The following is a 22,140-nucleotide window of genomic DNA, read 5'->3' as shown; positions in this document are numbered from 1 at the left end:
AGTAATTGTTATGTCCTAACAGTCTTGGGATTTTTAGATATATAGCAAAACAAATAACTAAGATTGTTTTAAGTTGGAATGGTTTACTTTAAAATATGGGTCATTTTATAATGGCAAAAAATACACTAATGTAATACAACCATTGTAACTCTAGAACAAAATGTAAAAACAAAAATGTTCTATGTGTTGACATTTTGAATATATTAATACACTAAACAATTGTAGATGATGCTCCTTCATAGATTATTTTTAAATATATCATAACTCCCATATTAATTATGTAAGTTTGTATAACCTTCTTTCAGTTGATTTATCACACAAATCTCAAGTGACATAAAAAAATTCCCCCCTAAAATGAAATGACAAATCACTTAAAATTTGCAACCATCGATATAACTACTAAAATGCACTGAAAAATACTATTTTACAATGTGATGCCTTTAAAAATATTTTGAACAGATAACTTTGGGAATATAAATTATAAATATAAATTAAACATCAGCTGTGCCAAGTCCAGTGCTTGTGTAGCCTATATATTGCACCGTCTGTCAAGATTATACTGTTGTGTTTAGTTAATCTCTTTACTTGCATCTAGACTAATTATTTCCTGTCAAATGATGAGCTCTCCTTGAGGCTCAGTGGAATATACAGCAGATCAGATTCAGTTCTGTAATAACAACAGGTAAGTTCTGTGACTGCAGTAATAACGTTCATTCCACAGTTGCCATAAACCAAGGGTCCTCCTTCAGGCCTCTGTAGAGCTCTTGAGCTGGACCATCTCAGCCTCTTCTTGAGGTTTGGAAGGAGGGGCTCTACGTTTGCGGTGGAAAACTGCTGCTATCTCTTCACAAGTCTTCCCTTTTGTTTCAGGTACACGCAAGTAGATAAAAATGCTGAAACCGAACAGGAGTACTGCAAAAATGATGAAGACATAGCTCCCACAAAGAGTCTAGGGACCAAAGCAAAGTTAGATTTATTGTCATTTTGAAGACCTTGTGTAGCGATGGCATGCACAATTGTAAAGATGCAGGAAACTCTTACCTCTAAATAAGGGAAAAACATGCCAATGATAAAATTGCATGTCCAGTTGCAACACCCAGCTAATGCGATGGCTGCTGGACGTGGTCCCTGACTGAAGAGCTCCGCCACAATGAACCACGGGATTGGTCCAGGCCCAATCTCAAAGAAAGACACGAACATGAATATGGCCGTCATGCTGAGGTAGCTCATCCGTGAGTTAACATCCTGAAAAGCAGAATGAAGAATAGAGAATTATGATACAAACACAGACCAGCAGCTCAGTCCTATATCTAATGACAATTTCACATACTCTAGATCCTGATTTTGAGTTTTCTCCATTTTATTATAAATTTTGGCTTTTTTCATATTTAAAAATGGCAATCATACCTGAAATGCCAGGCCCACTGTCATGGCCACTGCACAGCAGCACATTCCTCCCAACCCAACCAGAGTGAGAGTTCGTCTGCCCGTTCTGTCCACCAACATCACCTGGAGAGCTCGCATACAGACAGATTACTGAACCAGACTGTTCAAGAGACATCTACGATTGCCTATACGCTTAAAGATTTCTCAAAGGTGCACTATATTGTATATATATATATATATATATATATATTTGCCATATACTGACATCTAGTGGTTTTGAACCATTGAACCAACACATGCTGTACACACCAACATATAGGCTGTAGTGATATTTGTATATTTATCCATATGTATTACAATTTATTTTCATTATTCAAAATATTTTATCTACTGTTTAATAATAATATTTTTGTACTACTACTATTATTATTATTATTATTATTATATTGTTTAATATTTATTATTGTTCATTTTTATTTTATTTTCATGTTTCCACATTACCACCATACTTGAGGGGTTCCACACCACCAAAATAACAATTCAGCCATAAAATTAAAAATATTTGGCTGGTCATGTGATCGCAACATGGTGGCCTTCATGAAGACCCTTTCCATGTATTTTTATTAAGCTGTGATAAAAAATGTGAGTGGAATCTTGTGGTGGAATCTCATGTGAGATTATATTTAAACCATATTTAAAAATATATATATTCTTTTTGAAGAAAAAAAAATGCTCTTGAATCAGAAAATGACTTTCTAAAAGCATTGTGCTTTCATGCACCAGATTCATCAAAACGTGTTCTGAATGGATTACTTGATTTAGAGTATCTATTGACTCATTGCTCAAAACGGTTTTCACTTGCAGGCTGCCCTTGAACTAGCATAGATAAACACTGCAAAGTCACGATAACATATGGCTTCTCTCCAGCTCTATGAGCCGACAGACCTCTGCCGATCCAGCAGTTATTATAACTTATTATGTAATCCTTTCACAAGATTGAAGGTGAGGTGTGAAACATGAGCATAATTGATAGTCAGCTATTTTCTTTTAGAAATCTAACCTAAATGTTGACAAATTTTGATCATATAGTGCTGATGAGTGTTGTTCTGCCTTTCAGTTCTAACAATTGCTAGCTGTTGTCTAAAAAAACATGCTCACAAGTTGGATTTATCTACAATATCAGTCTTGAGTTACTGTCAAAAAGCATTAAAGGAAAGTAAGACCCAAGAGGCAACGGCACTCTGCTGTTTCTAAGAGACGAGAGCCTGTTCCTCAGCAGCCGGTGTTTGCCTTTAAATTAGTGTCTATTTACCGACACAAGGGTGAAAATGATGTTTACAACTCCCACTCCAAGAGTGGCATACACAGGCTGACCGACCCCTGCAGTCTGGAAGATCGAAGTAGAGTAATAAAAGATCTAGAAGAAGAAAAAACACAAAGACAAGATCAAATATTACTGGTGTATAATAGTAATGTGGTCCATAAAACTTCAATTGAAATGTGTTTTTTTTTTTTTTTTTTTTTTCTCTCCAATAAAATGAGTAGGTAGATTGAGCGTACAGCGTTGATCCCAGATAACTGCTGGGATAAATGCATCATCAGGGCCACAAAGAGCTGCTGGCGGTACACAGAGGAACGGAGCAGACGCAGGATGGACATCTTCGCCTCTTTCATGGCCTCCTCCTTCTGCGCCTGCAACTCTGCTATGTCCTTTGAGGTGTCGTAATCTCCCTTCAGCCTTTTCAGACCTACCAGAAGGAAAAAGGACCGCAAAACCCGAGCATCATTATTTTGTCTGATCTTTGGGGAAGTTCAGAATAAAGGCCTGTTGACACCAAAAAAATTACGACAACGTTATTTTTTATGTTTTAAAAATCACTCAACTCTAAGAGAATAGAGGAGTCCATATCACAACTATAACAACAACGACACAGCGTAACTATATTTTTGGAATCCCTCCCCCACAATTTGTTTGTCCTTATAGTGTTCCTTCTGGCTATGAAAGGGCCTGAGAAAATAATTAATTAAATAGTAAAACATTCAAATTATTATGACAGTGTTTTAGTGGCATGTAAAAAACAAACAAACTTAGAATAGAGTCATAATGTTATGAGATTAAGGCCATATGTTTTAAGAAATAAAGTCATAATGTTACAAGAACAAAGTCATAAGGTTATGATGAGAATAAAGTTGTAAAGTTGCAAAACTTTATAAGCATTTTACCTGAAATACAAATTCGTATTCTTTTTGCATTGAAAAGCTATTATAAAGGATCACTATTTTAATCATATATATTTTTTTAAAGTAGGCTATTATATAAAGTCATACATTTTGTGTAATATGGTGTGAAAGTATTTTGAGGGGAAATATTTGTAATATATATTCCTATAAGCAAGCCTTTTAACATATAAATAAATGTTCATCAATGCTGAGAATGCATTTGGAGAATTTAGATACTAGCATGATTAGCATGTGTTAATATTAACAAAGAAATACTTTTGGCAAATCGGCACAGAGTTTTTATTAGTATTTGCAGCGGTTATGAACAGTAGGAATCTCTAGCAACCAGCATACTCTTGCATGTTTCTTCCACTTTTCCCAGTTTGATGTAGAGGTATGGAGGACTCTCTGGACACAGAAGCAGCAGCAGACTCTGCAGGATAGCAGGAGCTCCAGAAAGACCCAGCAACACGTGCCACATGTCATCATTTCCCAGCAGGAACTCCAGACCAATGACCTGTAGATAACAAGGACACCTGCACACATCTTACAGATTCTAATAAGAGCCGAAAAAAAACTGATGGAGACTCAGAGTAGATAATGTGACCTTAGACTTCATAAGCATTTTACTTAAAATACAAATTAATATTACTTTTTGCATTGAAAAGCTATTACAAAGCATCACTATTTTTTCATCACAATTGTTTTAGGTGATTGCTAAACTGATTTGCTATGGAAGGTCATGTATGGCCATGTTCTTTTATTTAGTTCATTTCAATATTCAGTTCCCGCTATGAACCTTTGAATCTTTATGTATTTATGAATTTGACACTCACTTGACTAAGAAGGATGCCAATTACAACAGCCAGTTGGTGGAGCGCTCCCATAGCCCCTCTGTACTTCACTGGAGAAATCTCTCCAATGTACAAGGGCACCAGGCCAGATGACAGACCTATAACACATATGTCAGTCAAAACATTTTGCATATACATATACAAAACATATGCAGTGCAATGTAATAAAACATTTGTAAGTAAATATCTGTAATGAATGAATGAATGTGTACACCAGTCTGATCATCTTAGCATGTGACGTCATTTAATCTATCTCTATTGATATCTGGTATAATCTGATATATAGTGCTAATTTGTAGGCAGCGGTAATGATGCATCTGAATATGCCTACCTCCATACTGTATCATAGACAAAAAACTATATGTGAACCGAGTATTCACAGTAATAGGCGGAAAGTACCTGGATACTATTTCTAGCAAGATTCTGAAGTGCACATTTGATGGACACTTTACTATCCCATGAGGCCACAGAAAAGAGTTTAGGAATAGGGGATGTACATTCTAATTTTATTCATACTATATAGAATGTATAATGTCTTTTTTAACGGTTGAAAAGTACGTTTCAAGCCAAATGTAGTATCTATAGTATGCGATTTGGGACGAAGCAAAGATTGAATCACGCATCATTCACACTGATTTGTTGAATGAAGCAAGTGCTGCCTGTATGAGTGAGTCATTGTCTCATTCACTCAACTGATTCATTCACAAACACTGATTCATTAAGGAAACATTGCTACTGTGTTGTACACAGCGGTTTATATTTTGACTTAATTTGGAATTACTTTCATTGATGAGAAGATTGGATAATTTTACTGATTTGAATTTTGAATCATTTTCATTTGAGTTCAATTAAAATGTTAGATATTTTCAAAAGCCATTATTTGTTGATCGCAATGTGAATTAGGAAAACCCCATTGGCCTAATGCAGCCAAATATGAATAATGAGAAACAGAAAATCAACAGAATAACTGGAAATATTATATTTAAAATGTAAGTTACTCAGTAATATTTTTTTTGTTTATTGAACTGCTGTAAATCAATATCCCACTCCCACATTAGTATTAGACCAAGGTTGTTGTTATTAAAAGACCTGTTTCCTTTTTATCTTACATGTTCTTTTTTTTATATTATTTGACAAATTTAAAATAAAATCGTTCTCCTTTTTTTATTATTAGTTATTGTTATTAGGGCCCGAGCACCGATGGTGAGATCGGATCTGCTCTGTTTATCATTATTATTCCGCTTCTTTTTCTTCTCCAAAGTGAATCGCTTTTTTAAAGGCCTAAACATGCTCGAAAACTCACGAAACTTTGCACACGCGTCAAAAGTGGTGAAAAGTTACAACTGATTTGGGTTTCAGAATTGGGAATTGCTTGCAGTTCCGATATGGCTATAGGCAACCACAAACAGCCTGCAGTAACTCAGGCATACAATGTCCAATCTGCCCCAAACTTCACATGTTTGATAAGAGTCCTGTCCTGAACACATGACCATGCTCATATTCCGTTATAGTAATAGCGCCACCTGCTGGTAGCAGGAAGTGTGGCAAATACAAATGACTTTAACATAGTCCTCCTATATTTACATACTGCCCACAGTGCTCTGTTTTCCTAAAGCGCCGGGTGGTGGTGGCACGGGTGCGAGGGCCCTTTTCATCGCTGCTTGCAGCTTTCATTTTTATTTCTTATGCATCAGTTATGATTAGCTACTTTCAAACTAGCCTTTCTCTCAAGATTCTCTGAAAAGGCAATACTCTGTCTTACCACAGTACAGCCCCATAATAGCGCGTCCTGCTATCACCATGAGGTAAGGTGTGCCCATCTTAGCCAGGCTCATGAGCAGCCCAGCTGTTATGGCAAGGACATTTATTGCCAGCATGCCTTTGACCCTGTAAATCAATATTATACAGAGAGGAAATGAGTCATTCTACTGTATCTGAACATATAAATCTTAATTCTTCAAGATAAAGAAAGCTAAAGCTATTTTTTGCAATTCACGCCATTGAGCGCTTTTTTATCTTATCACAAATAATAATTCCCAAGTTCACAGATACTCCACCTTCCACGGAAGTCGCTAACAAAGCTCACTAGAAAGGAGGACACCATGCCTCCAATGGAGAAGATGGCCACAGACAAGGACCAGTACATGACCACAGAAGGATCAGAAGCTTCTTCGTGTTCGGTGGCGTTTCCTCCTATACGGGCCAGTTCTTCATTATAGACACCGAGAGATCTTGCATAGTGCCTCTCAATTACCTACAACACAAATGGCACACTGCCATGACCAAACATATTCTAATAATGATACAGAACAATAGTCCCTTCTCTTGAAGATATAATCTTAAGCAGATAAATCCATATCATTCTGGCCCAGAATGCAGCTGGGAGTGTGAAGGTTGTAATGATGGTGTGATGACTGACCTTCTGTGGGGCATTGATGACTCCCAGGCTGTATCCCATCTGAAGAGAGCCAAGTGTGGCTGTGAACACTGCCAGAGCGAGTGTGCCTGTTAACTGCTGCGAGACGGGGAAACGGGACTATACCGTTAACACACACACACAAAAACAAACGTTCATTTACTGTATTGATTTATTATGGAAATTAGGGCACACTTTACAATAAAGGTTTATTTGTTCACTACATTAGTTTACAATAACCAATGTGAACAATACTTCAGCATTTAATCTGAACTAATGTTAATCGCAACATTAACTAATATAGATCAAATGTTTTATTTGTTAACATGCACAGTGAACTATTTCATGATTAATGGTTACATGCTGTAAAAATGTTGCTCATCATTAGTTCATTTTAGGTAATGCATCAAATATAAATATAAATGCTTAAATACAATGCATCCATTTGAATAAAATTGCACTCTTAATGAACGATTACGTTCATGTTTTTATTTATACCAATAATAAAATGTGGAGGTAACACTTTACAATAAGGTTTCATTAGTTAACATTAGCCAACTACACTAATGAACAATACTTCTACAGCATTTATTAATCTTAATGATAATTTCAACATTTACTAATGCATTGTTAAAATCAAGTTGTATTTAACATTAAGTAATGCACTGTGAACTAACATGAACAAACTGTATTATTAACTAACGTTAATTCACAGATTAATAAATACTGTAACTCGTGGTTAGTGCATGTTAGTTAATACATTAACTAATGTTAACAAATAAGACATTATTGGAAAGTGTTACCAATGTGCATTTTATAAGTATTCTTCTGTGTTTGAACAAACATTTGATTCCAGCTCAATGAACAAGATTAGATAAAGTTGGATTGACACATTTTACTCAAGATAATTGAGGTGATGCAACAAAAAATATGCTTATAAAATATCTAAAATGTAGATGTGCATTTTGTGCAGTGAGTAATACTTGAGTAAACAGAACTAAAGCTCTTGATAGTCTGAAATCTCTGGTAATTTGAATTTAAAAGTGTGTTTTGCTTATATTACGTTGCTACAATTATCCACTATAGTAACAATAATGCACAATCACAAGAAGCCTCAACAAATGTGTGTATAGAGCAGGTACACAGAGTTCATTCACATTACCAAGTACTTATGTAAATACACACTTATGTAAATAAACCGTCATAAAAAGAATGACCAGCTCCTTGTATATCATTTAAAAACGGTTGCATTTATTAAAGTACAAAAAAATCTTACTAGTCAGTTATTACTGAACCAGAATCCATATTCTGGTCATTTTTGTGATTCATTTGTCCATTTTTAACTAAATTGTTTATTTAGTCAAATCACAGGAACAACGATAAACCCAGAAACATCATAAATCACAGCATGAATAACATCTGCATTCACGATTCTGCATGTCTGCTGTCTCATTCATACAAGAGTGAATTCAAAACATTCCACAAAAAACACATTTAAATAAAACATGCATCTAGCATGATCAACCAATCAATCATACAGACTGCATTTTTATTATCTATTTGAATTTATGACGACAGATGAAAACATTTACCTTCTCCATTTTGCATGAAGTGTCAGCAAAAGACGCTCTTGGTCGTTATTAGTGGCTCCAAGGTTCTCGGCTGCTTTCCCAATACTCAGTAAATGATCAATCCTGTCACTGCAGGAACATGCTGCACACGGGTGCTGAGACCTTCTGCCCTAATCCATCCGCTAATGATGTCCGTGTCTCACCGCGGTTTATATGGGGCTTTAGGAAAATCATTTCCCCACTGAATACCAGACCATTATTTCACTCTTAACTGTGGTGAAAAGCGATTGACATGACAACTTACATGATTTTAAGGGATTTTGATAAAAGTTTGAGGTGCAAATGTCATCATTGCAAGATTGGTGGGTTTTTTTGCATAGCATATCAAACTGGCTGGATAGACGCATGTGCTTGAGCAAGAAGAGTTAATGTATTACACCTATCAGAGCAAAGTTCTCAGCGCTCAGTGATACTGCTTTCATGAGCTCTGTAAAAAAACCAGCCAAAGATTCAGCAGAGGGAGGGACACAAAGACACAAGCCAAAAAAAGGTACTTATGTTTTATTTTTTTCTTATCATAAAATAAAAAAACAAACCAAAACGAGGAGGACATAGTGCTTCTATCACCGTAAAAGAACTGAAAATCTTGTTTACAGCTTCTGAAAGAACGACGATCATTAAAAATGTATTAAGACAGAAACATTGACCATTCTTGAGTGTCAAATAAAGTAGTTAATTAAAAGAGCGCAGTGAGGTTCTTTCCTAGCACTGGCTGAACACAGTGTTTCACACAGCATACATCCATACATACATCAGCAGGACATTATTGCTAAAAACCTCTCATTCCCTCACCATTAAAATATCTTCTTTAGCTATGTAAGAGATGTGAAAGAAATATAAATATCTATATAGTGTGCAAACATCAAGTGACTTTGAGAACATCTAAAGCGTTGAAATGAAGACAAAAGGCAAACATACAAAACCCCAAAAAAGGTAATAAACAGAAAAAAGATCTAATTAACAATACAAAAACAATACATCTGTTGACCTACTGTAGTAGTTCTGCATCACCTATTGTACCAGGACGTTAAGATCAACATCTGTGATATTTTAGTCCAAGAGACCGTTAATAACTTTGAGTATCACATAATTGTCAGATAGAGACGCTTTTCCCTTTTTGGAATGTTTTGAGACCCAGTTTTTTTTTTAACCGATTAAGCATTGTTGCAAAATAAAAGCTACCGCTTAATACATCAATGCTAAGTCTTCAGAAATGTTGAAAAAAAATAAAAAGACTCAGCCTAAAATGATGGATGAAACGTAAAAGTTATGGCATAAGAATATTAAAATGCAAAAATCACTGTGCCTTTAATGGTTGATTTCACACAGGTTAACTTGTGCTAGGCACTATAAAGAAATCTAAATAAGTCGTCATCAATTCTCAATAGTCACTGAAATACAGGTGCTTTTATCCTTTTTCTTTTAAATTTAGTTGATCTGAAATATCATGTTGCTCTGACATACACATCGCACAACATCTGATCCAGTGTCTACACAAACATGCAACCAGTGAGGGGGAGTGTTTTCTTCCACGTGTGGCTATATTTCGTGCTCCTGTTTCGTCATGTTTAAAACATTCCAAAAAGAAGTAAAAGAAAGAATTCAAAATATGGTTTGCAACTTAAAGATCCGCTCATCCGTTCAGCTCCGTCTTTCCAACCTCAAAGCTATAAATCAAACTTTGATATAGTACTTTGATACAGTATAGTACTTATTGATACAGTACTTTTGATAAATGTACAGTATATGGATCTTGTTGACAATATACAAATGAGCACCAGTGTTATTCGTTTCTTTTGAGCATGTCGTTCTCTTCTGAGAAATTGGACAAAAACGGGCATCACAGATACTTGTGAAACTGGCAGAACTGTTTGCCAATATAAAAGTGTAACATCAAGAGACTAAAGCTTGGTCTTAGCCTGAGTGCTTGCTAATGTTATCCCCACGTTTGTTCTCTTTTAAATACTGTCCAATTCGTTACAATCATGCAACTGACTAAAATTCATTGGAAACTGAAAAAAAGTCAATCAAAACCAATAGGAAACAGGAACGTAAAGGGGAGGATCCTAAGAACAGGCTTTACCAGAGGCCACAAAATAAGGTCTAAAAGCGAGTTCAAGTTAATCAGCGCCCTCTTCTGGGAACTGCGTGCCACTGCAGGTGACGTCAGATACTGCACCTCCATGAGCCGTGTGCAGAGAGTCAGTGCTCTCCCTACGGGACTGTCTCCAGGCTCACTCCTCAGAGTCTCTAATATTTTTTTCTAAGAATGTTTTTCAGACCAAAGTGTCAATGTACCGTGCGCTCACAGATGCAAATGCAGACAGGAAAAAGGCTCCACAGTGTTGGGTCTGCAGAAGCTTCACCAGTTCATCAAAGTGTTCCTGTTCAGCGTCATGAAGAACACTTGACTGCTACCGCCTGATCGGACCGAGGCGAAGAACACCTGCGGAACAAAACGAGAACTGTTAGCTTGTCCAAAGCCGTCTAAGCTCTTTTAGATAAACAATAACATTTACATTTGGAGATGATCTAAAACAACAATACCAGTCTACAGGGTGAGGACGCTTAAGAGACTAACCTTGTCGTTCCTCTCACAGAGGAACTTGAGTCTCTGAGCTCTCTTGTGCATGAAAACACCATCCAGGTGGCCCGTTTCAACAGAGCGGATCTCAATGGCTTTCTCTCCCCAGCCCATGATCTGGTTGGAGTGGATATAAGCTGCAAAACAGAACATCTTATTGAGTTCTGATGGATAGACAATCTTTATACCAAAAACAATCTACCATAGTTCTCAAAAATGTGAATAACTATTATTTTACTTAAAAAAATTTTTTTCATATAATTAATCAGCTACTAAAACAGTGTTGGTGATTATTATTGTGATATTTAGTTCAATTCTTGGGGAGAAATAGATCAAAGTGCTAGATCATCATTTATGCAGAATGTCCAAGCAGCTCCTTTCTCCTAATGACAGTGAATGGGGACCATGGCTTCAATTGACACTTTTACTGAAATAATGACTTAAACCTCATATGGAAGAAGAAGAATTGGGATAAAGCAAAAAAAGCAGCATTGAGGACGTACGTGTGTGTGTGTGTGTGTGTGTGTGTGTGTGTGTGTGTGTGTGTGTGTGTGTGTGTGTGTGAGAGAGTGACCCTGAACCACAAAACTAGTCTTGTGTCTTTTTTTTTTAAATTGAGATTTATACATAATCTGAAAGCTGAATAAATAAGCTTTCCATTGATGTATGGTTTGTTAGGATAGGACAATATATATGGCCGAGATACAACTATTTGAAAATCTGAATCTGAGGGTGCAAAAAAAGTGAAATATTGAGAAAATCGCCTTTAAAGTTGTCCATTTATATTCACGATTGTGCTGCATTCACTTACAAAAATAAAATTGATACATTTAAGGTAGGACATTTATGAAATATCTTCATAGACCATGATCTTTACTTAATATCCTAATGATTTTTGGCATAAAAGAAAAATCGATAATTTTGACACCCATACAGTGTTTTGTTGGCTATTGCCACAAATAAACCCGTGCGACTTATGACTGGTTTAGTGGTCCAAGGTCACATATATAAAAAAAAAAGTATAATTTTTTTTACAAAAATTGTCTTTCTGGTTCCCATCCACCTTCATTGCAATCAACAGAATAAACAGACATTCTGCAAAATATTTTCGCACAGCTCCCTATATGAAGTTGGATAAACAAGAATATCAAACTTTATTCATCAACATACCATGTAAAACAATATATACAGTATAACAAATCTCAACTTATTAATCATTTACATCATTGCAAAATGTAAACTATATTGTCACCCATCTCGAACGTGATAAATGCAACTATAAGGCATTAGGATATTAAGATTTTATAAACATTACGATTTTCTGCAAAGCTGTTTAGAAACAATGCATATTGTGAAAAGCACTAATCTACTTTGATGTCGCAAGAAAAAGAGCAAGTTTAGAGCAACATGAGTGAGTAAGGGGTGAATAAATAATAAAACTATCCTTATAAAATGCACTCCTTACAAACAGCAAAAACAGATCTCTGAATGCCATGACATCTTTTCATACACAGTCTATTTTTCCACCACCCCACAGACGATTAACAAGCATTGCATAGGAATCACCCTAAAGATGAATAATTCTGTCCGTGAACACTACTGATAATCATAACAGCCTGCCAAACCATGAGAAGCTCGGCCCAAACACTCCCCCATTGAGATTATTATATGTGATAAAGCGTGCCAAAAGCCCTAAAACTTACAAATAATGTGTTACACAAACCAGCTCACACACATAAATAACCATGTTCATTCTTCTCAAAACATGAGAGAAGTTGATGCATAGTTCGAATGTTTATGAACTCTGGGTGAACTACTTTTATCGCCTCCCACAAGGCAGAGGATTGTGTGGCGGCCCTTTGTAGTTTTCATGCACTTCTGTTGGCTGCGCATCCCTCAAGCTCTGCCAATGAGCTGGCAGAACAAGCTAACACAAACAGACACTGCGGTAGAGGCCAATCGGATATCAGTGCCACTGTGGTCATCAGTCGGCACAGCAAAATATGCTAGGTTTTTTTTAAAAGTATTCTCCGAAGATAAATATTTGATAAATTGAATAGGAGTCATTCTTTGGTCACTATGGCTTGTTTTGTTCTTGTACAGCTGGGATGGGTTACTATGTTTCTATTGAAACAAACAGACTCACCAACAGAGGTGGGCATCTCTCCCCACTGCAAGACCACGTCCTTGGTGATTCTGCCGTAAGTGTTGACATAAACGCCCTCATCTTCATAACACAGCAGCATCTCCATGCCATCAGTCTTAGGAAGCACCACGATGGCATGAGGGGTCACACTGCTCTGAATCTAAGAGAGAGAGAGATAAGGAGAAGAAAGGGTATTTGCAGATCACGCTGCAGTGCTTAAAGAGACCATTAGAGGGCCACATACTCAATGTACATTTATTCATTCAGCCAAGGCTCATCTGTATGGGCAGGTGGGGCACCAAAATATTCATCCACTAGAAAGATCTCTATATAAAATAAAATCGTTACAACTATTTTTAAGATGTTCTAGACTATTTTAAGTGTTTTAGAGTTTTAAGTGAGCAGGATATATTAACATTTAGCACATGACTTCGGCAGGAAGGTATCATTATACTAAGCTGGGCAGAGTGTGCCTGAGCACTCCACAGCACCCCTTAATTTTCCAATGTAAATCTGTGGTGAAAAATGGAACTGCAGGGCGCTCTAGGCTACGTTCACCGTCAGTTCAAATCCAATTGTTGACTAAATTATCATCTACATTGTGTGGATCACTTTCAGCATGTTTCCTGCGTCTGATGTTTAGGATTTACGTGCCGTGAGAAAGTTACATAAACCACGCAAAATCCGATCAGAGCAGTCAGACTGAAACGGATTTCCAGAAACGCGCTTTGAATAGGATTTCAAACTATATGAATGTAGCGTATTTCATGCAAAAAAAATGTTTTGATCGGATTTCAATCGGATATGAAAAAAAAAAAAAAAAATCGGATTTGGCCTGACAATCTGAACGAGGCATAAATGAGAGCCATTGGACAAAATTTCAGACTGCCGCACTTATTTTCACTTTATCTCACGGAAATCTCGCTCCAGACCAAGATGATATCAGTTCGCTTCAGCTGTGTGTATATTTACCTGCAGGTCTGTAACTAGTTGGCATGTCTGTTCTTCCTTATCAAGGTATATGAGTAGTGTTAATGAAAGTTTACTTCTATACGTGTGTTGCGTGTAATTAGAGCCTGTCAATCAACATTAGAGCACGACCCTCAGGCTGAATTACGCAAGGACACTAGACCTCTACCAAATGTGTACATGTGTTCAAAGATTAGCTTACAACAGAAAAGCTTACTATCCATCCATCCATCCATCCATCCATCCGGAACGTGAGAAAATGAATAGATTCCGTCTTCCTCAAAGCTCCCGAAACCTTTCTTCAACATTTTTCACACTTTCAAGTGCCGTGAAGGGAACATTACATGTGGAGGCACGTTATTTCACCAAGATTAGACTACAACCCCCAAGAGCAACACTGCCAAGGAAACCTCTGAACCAATCAAAAGGGTGTTGCCCATGACCGGCTCCCCCACCCAGAAGCACAACTTAATTGTGTTTTTACAAACAACAGAACCACAGCCTAGTATCACTGAGACTTAAACCACAGGTCTAAATAGCTACATTCATGTTTAATTTGTGTTTATAAATTAGTTGTGCCAAAAAAAAAAGAATTGCAAAAATGAAAAAAAAAAATTCATAGGTTAATTACAAAAACATCACTTACATGTGATGGTATGTAGATGTCATAGGGGTTTCCAGAATCCACATCTATGACATGAAAGCCCACACTAGACCCATAGATGACCTTTAACCTCTGACCCTCTTCTACAGTCAGGTCCACAAGCTGAGGTCTGTGCTGCAGTTCTGTGAACGACTGCCAGAGAGAAAGAGATACAGATATAGAGACTTATGCGGAGTCTGGGGAACTGGTTAAACAGGCAGTTAATGCAAACTTGAAAATGTAATTAATAAATGCAGTTAATGTAAAACTTGAAGCTATTTTCTTTCATTTACAAATTATTCTATCACATGTTTGTTAAATAAAAAAGTAAGCATAAAAGACATATACGGAGAGGGAAAGAGAGATAAATATTGTTGCAGCATCATACCTTGAAAGCCATGAATTTATGGTACGGCTTGGGGGCCCACGCGTAAATCTCTACAGAGTTCTTCAGTGCGATTACCAGGAATTTGATTCTCTCGTATTTCACTAAAAACAAAGTAAATCATGCTTTCAGTTCCCTGCAGCTCACAGTGGCAGTCTCTCACATTCATACGAGAAAGCAGACTGTCCCCCGCCGCCACGCTCCATGCTGTTAGAGGTGTGTCGATTAGCATCAGAGATCTCGATTAGCCTACTCTACCGTCTCAGACTTAACAGCCTCTGCTTTAACAGGGAAGCTTTCATACAATATAATATAAGACGACAAATTATGACCCCCAAATTATGAACATTTGCCTCATTCTGCACACTCAGAAAATACAGGCTCACATGGTGCTAATATTTATATTAATAATTGTTGCAAATAAATAAGTTAAATCATTTAAAAACAGACTGGCATTGAGATTTACAATATGCTGCTAATAATTATAATACTATATAGGAGTTTTATTTGGATATTAGTTGCTACTGTACATTATGGTGGTCTCTAAATTTATATTTTACTGGCATTGATATCAAATACTTTTGGTATTGTGACAATCCTAGCAGAGATGGTTCACTTACCAACTTTATAGTGAATGCAGCCTTCCATTTCCCCAACAGTGATCCAGCCCTGTTTCTTCTCCACCTCCGGATCATTGTGCAGTATCCGGTTTCTCAGCCATGACAAGTAGTAGACGCGCAGTTTGTTTTTCTTCCCTGAAAACATCAATGACGAGGTTGACAAGCTAATAAAACATGGCGTGTATCCCCAAAACCACAAAGGCTTTTTTTTTTTTTTTTTTGAGTTAAAAAACTCCAACTTTCATGACCTTATCAAGCTCTTTTGTTCTGAGACAAACCTGATATGGTGACCAGGACGTTTAGACCCTCCAGCACGTCCATCTGTTGGAAGCGTCGGCGAGTGATGAGGTTATACACCTTGCCCTGACCGCTGCGGTCCAGCAGCATTAGACCGTTCTCAGTGCCCACCAAGAGGTTCACACCTGAGTGTCCACAAACATGAATTAGATTCAAGAATTTTTATCAGAAGAGGAATTGAAATGCAATTGAAACAAAAAAGGCATATATCAGAGAGAGCGTGATGTACCCCATAGAGCAGCACACAGGATCTCAGAGTTGAAGCGTTTCTTGTACTTGCGGATCTCTGGTGTGTCGCTGTGGGGTCTGATGTTGGTGGGGTTGACATTGACCACAGAGATCTTCCGAGCCTCGTTCAGTTTGGCCTGCTCCTGACGCAACAACTCATTGGCAAACAACACTGCAGAGGTAAGAAAAGAAGAAAACGCATCAAATGATATGAAAGGGGAAACATTTCATTCATAAACAGAACGTTTGGGCAAGAACCAAACCCGGCGGGAGGAAGCACGATTATGCTGTAATGCTCTTATCTCATTCAATGCCCAGCATAAACCTAATTTAAAGCCCATTTTATCCAAAATATAGCCCTAGCCAAATTACTTTCCATAAATGTTGTTCCTTTCATTGTTGCGGGTGGTGATAACAAGATGTGTTTGTTTGCGATTTGTATATTTACCGGCCGCTGAGCTCTCATCGTTGTCGTCTGTGGGGGAGGTTTGATATACACGTGGATCCACAAAAGGAGTGAAAGAAGCTTTCGAACCACCGCCAAGACCAAACTGATACAAAAAAACAAAAACAAATGTACCATATCAGCTCCAGTTAAATTATTTAATAGCAGGCATTTTCTGAAACACTGTCTGAGTTTGGGGCTAAAAATACAACAGGAGTGCCATTCCTCTGTTTAGATAATAGATGTGTCAGAAAAATTGTGTTTTATGACTCAGCAGAGAATTTTAGACCTTCACATGTGACTATGATTCAGTAAATAATGTTTGTTTTAGAGTTATGAAAATGTTAGGAGTCATTATAACAGCAAAGTGTTTTCCTCATATTTTTAGGCCCTTCGGCCTCATTTTAATGGCAGTCAAGTAGAGAGAGCGCTGCAGATTATTGGGAGACAAGGGCAGGACAGGACTGGGAAATAACGCAAGCCAGTTTCATTAGCTTGGCCTGGCTAAATATATCAGATCCTTACCCCTCTTAAATGTTATCTACCTCATCCATAGAGTCCAGGTCCTGGGAATTAAGGCCCGTTGGAGTTCCTGATGGGGAGTGGCTTTGCTGCACCAGGTCTGGTAGGTTCCCGTGGCCTGCGAAACCGTTGCTCTCGCCGTGGCCCAAGCGCTGCCTCTCATTGGTCTATACAGAAGATCAAACCATTTGAAAGTGATCAATTTGAGGAACAAGAGAGAATCCCTTTTTGGAGGTAAATAGCATCTAATGTGACTGACATGGTATCTCACCTCTCTCATTTTTAGGGTACCATCTTTAGAGCCATCATTGTAGGAGTCACTGAAGGACTCATGGCTGCTCGTGAAAGACTCGTTATTTCCCTGAACAGAGGGCCTGAAGGAGAAAAATTTTATTTTGCAATTTTGAATTTCCCTCCTTTATTGATCGATGTAAGAAAGATAATGAGAAGTGATAAAGAGTGGTGAAGGGGATCAAGAAACACTTGGACACAAACTGCCCACATAAGCCCTGATTGCTGGGCCCAAGCTCACACAGAAAAAAAATTGAGGAACAAGAGAAAACTGATGATGCTTGCACTTACATGATCCTGGGAATGTCACTGACTGGCACCGTGCCGTCATGCCCCACAGTCCCATCCTCATCCTCACTGCTCTCAGTGTCCTCACTGGAGGAGGAGTAGTCGGTCAGTTTAAGGGGCGGCCGGTTGATCTCATCTATTCGCAACTCCCTCAGTTCTTTAGCCAAGGCAGTCAGATCCTGAAAGACAGACAGAAGGATTCATATAACAAACTAGAATAGTGACACTAGTAACTTCAGTAGTGTGACAGTAGTTCAGTTTTGGATATAGTCTTTGACGATATCAAGCTACTTTTGTCAATGTTACATTATTGTAGCCTAGTCCACAGTACTGTACAAATAACAGTCAAGTGTTAGATAGTCTGTTTTTTTTGTGTGTGAATCAATTCATTCTGATGGTTCAAGAAAGATCATTTATGACTGGTCAACCAATTTATTATAATGAATCTGTTTATTTTTATCACACATTATTTGATGAAGCAATACATTTTAGAGAAATAGTGAAAAAAACCTATACCAAAATGTATAAAAAAAATACACTATACATATTAAAATACTATACATATTTAAAATAGTATGTTAATGGTGTTAAAGTATATATGTTAAAGTATACTTATAAAATAAATGTATATTTACTGACATATCGCTTGAGACTTATCGGTACTGATATAAATATTATAATTTAACTTCTTTATTATAGAGTTCTTCTCTATAGCACAATGCACATTTCTTAATATTAAGCCTAAAATGTGTTTTAATATCACTATTAGTAAGGATAGTATGATCTCTGTGGCTTTAAATGCAAGATTCCACTTTTGCACAATCACATATACTTAAGTATATCTTTAGTGGGACCTTAGCACTACTTCTGGATAACTAAAGTGCAAAATTAGTTGTTCCAATTTAGCAGACCAATTTAGAATACTAAAAGTACAATTGAAGGGTATTTCTATTACCGTAAGTACATACATATGTAAATGTATTTGTAGCATACTTAGGATAAAATAAATGTATTTTAAATACATTTTAGTTTATTTATTTTTTACTAGGGTTGAAAAAGTTTGCAAGCAAATTAACTGGTTCAACTGCTTTCACAGATTAATTTAAGTCACCACACAGTAATCCTAAAGTTTTTAAAGTTGAACAACTGTAATATTTGAGTATCTTATAGCACAGTTTCAAAGTAGCTCCACCAACACTGGTGAAAAAGGTCATTCAAATGAAAAGTTTGATTCTTACTCAAGAGCCGCACAATCTATATTAGAAGCTTGTTCAAATAGAAGATTTAATTGGAAAGAAAGGACCGTAGTGTGACTATGAATGATAAAACAAACTTTTTTTTAACTTGAGAATGATCCAAAACTCACAAATTAAGATATTCACAATCTCCCCTACAATAAAAAAATATAGCAATATTTATCAAATATATATAAAATAAACTCTGCAATGATTTCCTGAGTATTTCAGAGCCTTCATGCAAAGGTCATCCATGTTTAGTTTGTATTCGACCTGTAATCCCAGCTCTAGGCTCAACATAAAAATGACCCTCGTGAACTTTAGTTGCTATGGAAACAGCGAGGCTCCTAACAAACAGCTGGGGTTATTTGCGTTGCGGTGAAAAATCTGAGCCAAGTGGGGAGAATGACACACAACCACACAGAGTCCATTGACAAAGCCACTGGCAATGCGGCTCAGTGAGAAAGCTGAGAGGGTGAAAGAGGACAAGCTTTTCTCAAGTCAGCGTTGCTATTGAGATCAGCAGGCAAGAATTCCCACAGTCCTCTGCCAAGCAACCTTTAGATTGAGAGGGACCGAGAGAAAGATGGATGGGAATGTTACAAACCCTTAGAGACATTTTTTTCAATATACTAATCATTAGTTTCCTCAAGTCAAAGCCAAAATGGCTCACAGAGAAACAACAAACCAGTTTCATAAAAAAAAAGGTAAATAAATAAAAGTAAAACAATTAAAAAACTATAAGGTTTGGTTCTTCATGCATTTGTAGGAGAGCATGGGGCTAGCAACGTCAATGTCATAGGTTTGATTCCCAAGTAATAGTACCTTGAATGTAACAAGTAACTTTGGATAAAATTGCCAACCAAAAGCATCAGTATAAATAAATATTAAAGGGATAGTTCACCCAAAAATGTAAATTCTGTCATTTATTCACCCTCAAGTTGTTCCAAACCGGTATGAATTTCTTTCTTCTGCTGAACACGAAAGATATTGTAATGTTGGTAACCAAACAGTTGATGGGCCCCATTGAAGTAGTTGTTAAGTAGGAAGAACTTATAAAAAACATATTTAAGATTAATACAATTGATAGTTATTGCAAGCGAAAAGTAATTGTAAATATCAGCTTTTGGCCCAGTGTGTCCAGAGCTTCAGCCAAGAATTTTCATTTCAGATATCTCTAATCTACAAGCTTTGAGCGTTCACAAGTGGAAAACTGGCAAAGGGGACAGTCTGAACAATGTAACCAATGGGACATTTGGCTTCCAACTGTAAAACCGAATCTGCGTCTGAAGATTGTTTAGCCTACAACTGTGTTTGGAGGTCACATCTACATTTAAAGAAAACTAAAAGCACCTTCAAAAGGAAATGAGACAGGAAATTAATTATGGCTAGATGATATTTGGGGGCCGTTGGGATCCAACTTACCGTAGGTCGACTGGGTTTGTTCACCTCTCTGCCCTCCTCCTGAATGGGCTTGGAGGTCTCCTGTAATGCCACTGGAGAACCTTCTGATTTACCAGAGCCTGGAAACACATAACAACATGTTCAAGACTGGAGGACATCAAATGTAAAAGTTTAAGAAAAACCCACACTGATTGACCCTTATTCTGATTATCGGGCAGGAAATATACTTCAAGACAATGTGTTCTCAAACAGTGTTATAAAACATATATTTTCATTATTGTAAACAAAAATATACAAGAGGCTCAACGGCTGTCTTGTGATATACTTTACCTATGAATACACCTACTGGAAAGGACCAGAATATCTAAACAACTCAAGTGCACAAAACAGGAAAACAATGCATCCAGAATGTCATACTATACATCCACTTCACTCTAAAGGACAAGAGCAGCACTGCACATCTGACATGGCAAACGGAGTGGAACAGGAACAAGAGGATCCTAGCAAAAACAACCAGGATGAAGTCTGAAAGAGTGCCTGCTCCTTCAGTCCAATGGTGGTTGTCCACCCACCCACAATCACTATGATTTAAATAAGCACGTCCAGCTGTATTGCAGACGGTAGCGTTCTGCCTCAAGTGATTTTGCAAAAGGCATCAACTATAAAACAAAGATAAACCAGCAATAAAGCAGCTCTGCAGAAGACTGTTGTCATCATCCAGCTCAATTCAGCTGAAGTTTTGTTTTCATCTAATAGTGTCAATACTGCAGAACCACTGAATATTAAGTGTCTTTTGGCAAGTGGCAAGGAACCCAAACTCCATAAGGTGACAGAAATGGAGAATTTTTTTTTTTGGGAGAAACCAGACTCTGTCAGGAGCACATTTTCCATAACAAATAGTTTCATAACAAAAGGTTTGATCGTGTACACCCAGGTTTGAATCTGGCCTGGATGACATCCTAAATTGCCTGTCTGGCTCTACTGTCCTATAAATAAAAGCTTAAAAAGCATTTCTTTTGGATGGTGGTGTGCAGTGGTTGAGGCTGAAGGCTGCTTTCCAGAAGGTTTATAGTTTGATCATTGAAAATCATGAATTACTCTCACTAAAAATTGTATGCGTCAAAGTTATGAGTGATGTTATTTCCTCTGTACAGAAACTCAAGAAAACAAAGCAAAAAGAGATCATGTAGAAAATCTGGAAGACACTCACGTCTTGGCTGGTTCCTCTCACTGGATCCAGGCTGGGAGCCACCCTGAGAGCTGGGTGTGCTGGAGCTGGATGAGCCATTACTGCAGGTTCTTTGCAGAGCCACGTCCAGAGACAACTCCGTCCTCCTCAGATCTGGATTACTAGAGAGATCAGGATACAGTCAGAACTTGAATACACCAACACAGAGCAACAGCTCCAGCATGTGATCGGACAGAGCTGACCTGGTGCGGATGAGCTGAGAGGCTGCCCGCCCTCCTCCAACGGACTCCCCATTCCCCGGAGAGTTCTTCCTCATCAGAGCAGGGGAGATAGAAGTGGTCCGCTGGGGCACCTGGGTAGTACCGCACAACTTTAATCAAACAAACA

General features: G+C 37.5%; 2 protein-coding genes across 11 annotated transcripts in view; both read right to left on the bottom strand.

Moving 5' to 3' along the window:
* Window positions 1–222: 222 nt before the first annotated feature.
* slc2a2 (solute carrier family 2 member 2) lies at window positions 223–8,599 on the bottom strand. Of its 2 annotated transcripts, none has more exons than XM_079613176.1 (11): window positions 8,469–8,599; window positions 6,880–6,996; window positions 6,518–6,714; window positions 6,223–6,347; window positions 4,443–4,558; window positions 3,961–4,123; window positions 2,947–3,134; window positions 2,699–2,803; window positions 1,408–1,509; window positions 1,042–1,245; window positions 223–949 (listed from the first exon to the last, which is right to left on the bottom strand). In XM_079613176.1, the coding sequence occupies exons 1-11, from the start codon at window positions 8,475–8,477 to the stop codon at window positions 746–748; spliced, it is 1,530 nt and encodes a 509-aa protein (XP_079469302.1). In that variant the 5' UTR covers window positions 8,478–8,599; the 3' UTR covers window positions 223–745. The 2 variants fall into 2 exon arrangements, with proteins under 2 accessions (XP_079469302.1, XP_079469303.1); XM_079613177.1 differs by having other exon boundaries at window positions 6,880–6,975.
* Window positions 8,600–8,987: 388 nt separating this feature from the next.
* Window positions 8,988–22,140, bottom strand: part of tnika (TRAF2 and NCK interacting kinase a) — a 92,052-nt gene continuing 78,899 nt past the window's right edge. For 5 of the 9 annotated variants that reach the window (XM_079611824.1, XM_079611828.1, XM_079611826.1 and 2 more), the window contains 15 exons: window positions 21,996–22,123; window positions 21,775–21,914; window positions 20,586–20,683; window positions 17,929–18,104; window positions 17,618–17,720; window positions 17,370–17,513; window positions 16,828–16,930; window positions 16,381–16,551; window positions 16,133–16,276; window positions 15,855–15,989; window positions 15,238–15,338; window positions 14,853–15,002; window positions 13,238–13,397; window positions 11,089–11,228; window positions 8,988–10,953 (listed from right to left, as the gene is read on the bottom strand). In XM_079611824.1, coding sequence (XP_079467950.1) covers window positions 10,870–10,953; window positions 11,089–11,228; window positions 13,238–13,397; window positions 14,853–15,002; window positions 15,238–15,338; window positions 15,855–15,989; window positions 16,133–16,276; window positions 16,381–16,551; window positions 16,828–16,930; window positions 17,370–17,513; window positions 17,618–17,720; window positions 17,929–18,104; window positions 20,586–20,683; window positions 21,775–21,914; window positions 21,996–22,123 — 1,977 coding nt within the window. In that variant the 3' untranslated portion in view covers window positions 8,988–10,869. Of the gene's footprint in view, window positions 10,954–11,088; window positions 11,229–13,237; window positions 13,398–14,424; window positions 14,523–14,852; window positions 15,003–15,237; window positions 15,339–15,854; window positions 15,990–16,132; window positions 16,277–16,380; window positions 16,552–16,827; window positions 16,931–17,369; window positions 17,514–17,617; window positions 17,721–17,928; window positions 18,105–20,585; window positions 20,684–21,774; window positions 21,915–21,995; window positions 22,124–22,140 lie in introns of those variants that run through there. The other 4 variants (XM_079611825.1, XM_079611829.1, XM_079611832.1 and 1 more) reach the window with 2 other exon arrangements.

The sequence above is a fragment of the Phoxinus phoxinus genome (assembly GCF_949152265.1).
Source record: "Phoxinus phoxinus genome assembly, chromosome: 5".
In the NCBI taxonomy this organism is placed as follows: Eukaryota; Metazoa; Chordata; class Actinopteri; order Cypriniformes; family Leuciscidae; genus Phoxinus; species Phoxinus phoxinus.
Note: the sequence above shows the minus strand (reverse complement) of the source record. Positions and strands in the feature narration are given on the sequence as shown.

Coding starts and splice junctions, on each gene's coding strand:
- slc2a2 (XM_079613176.1), bottom strand. Junction 4,559..6,222: donor TATTATGGGGCTGTACTGTG/GTAAGACAGAGT, acceptor TATGTGTTATAG/GTCTGTCATCTGGCCTGGTG. Junction 4,124..4,442: donor TTGGCATCCTTCTTAGTCAA/GTGAGTGTCAAA, acceptor TGTTATCTACAG/GTCATTGGTCTGGAGTTCCT.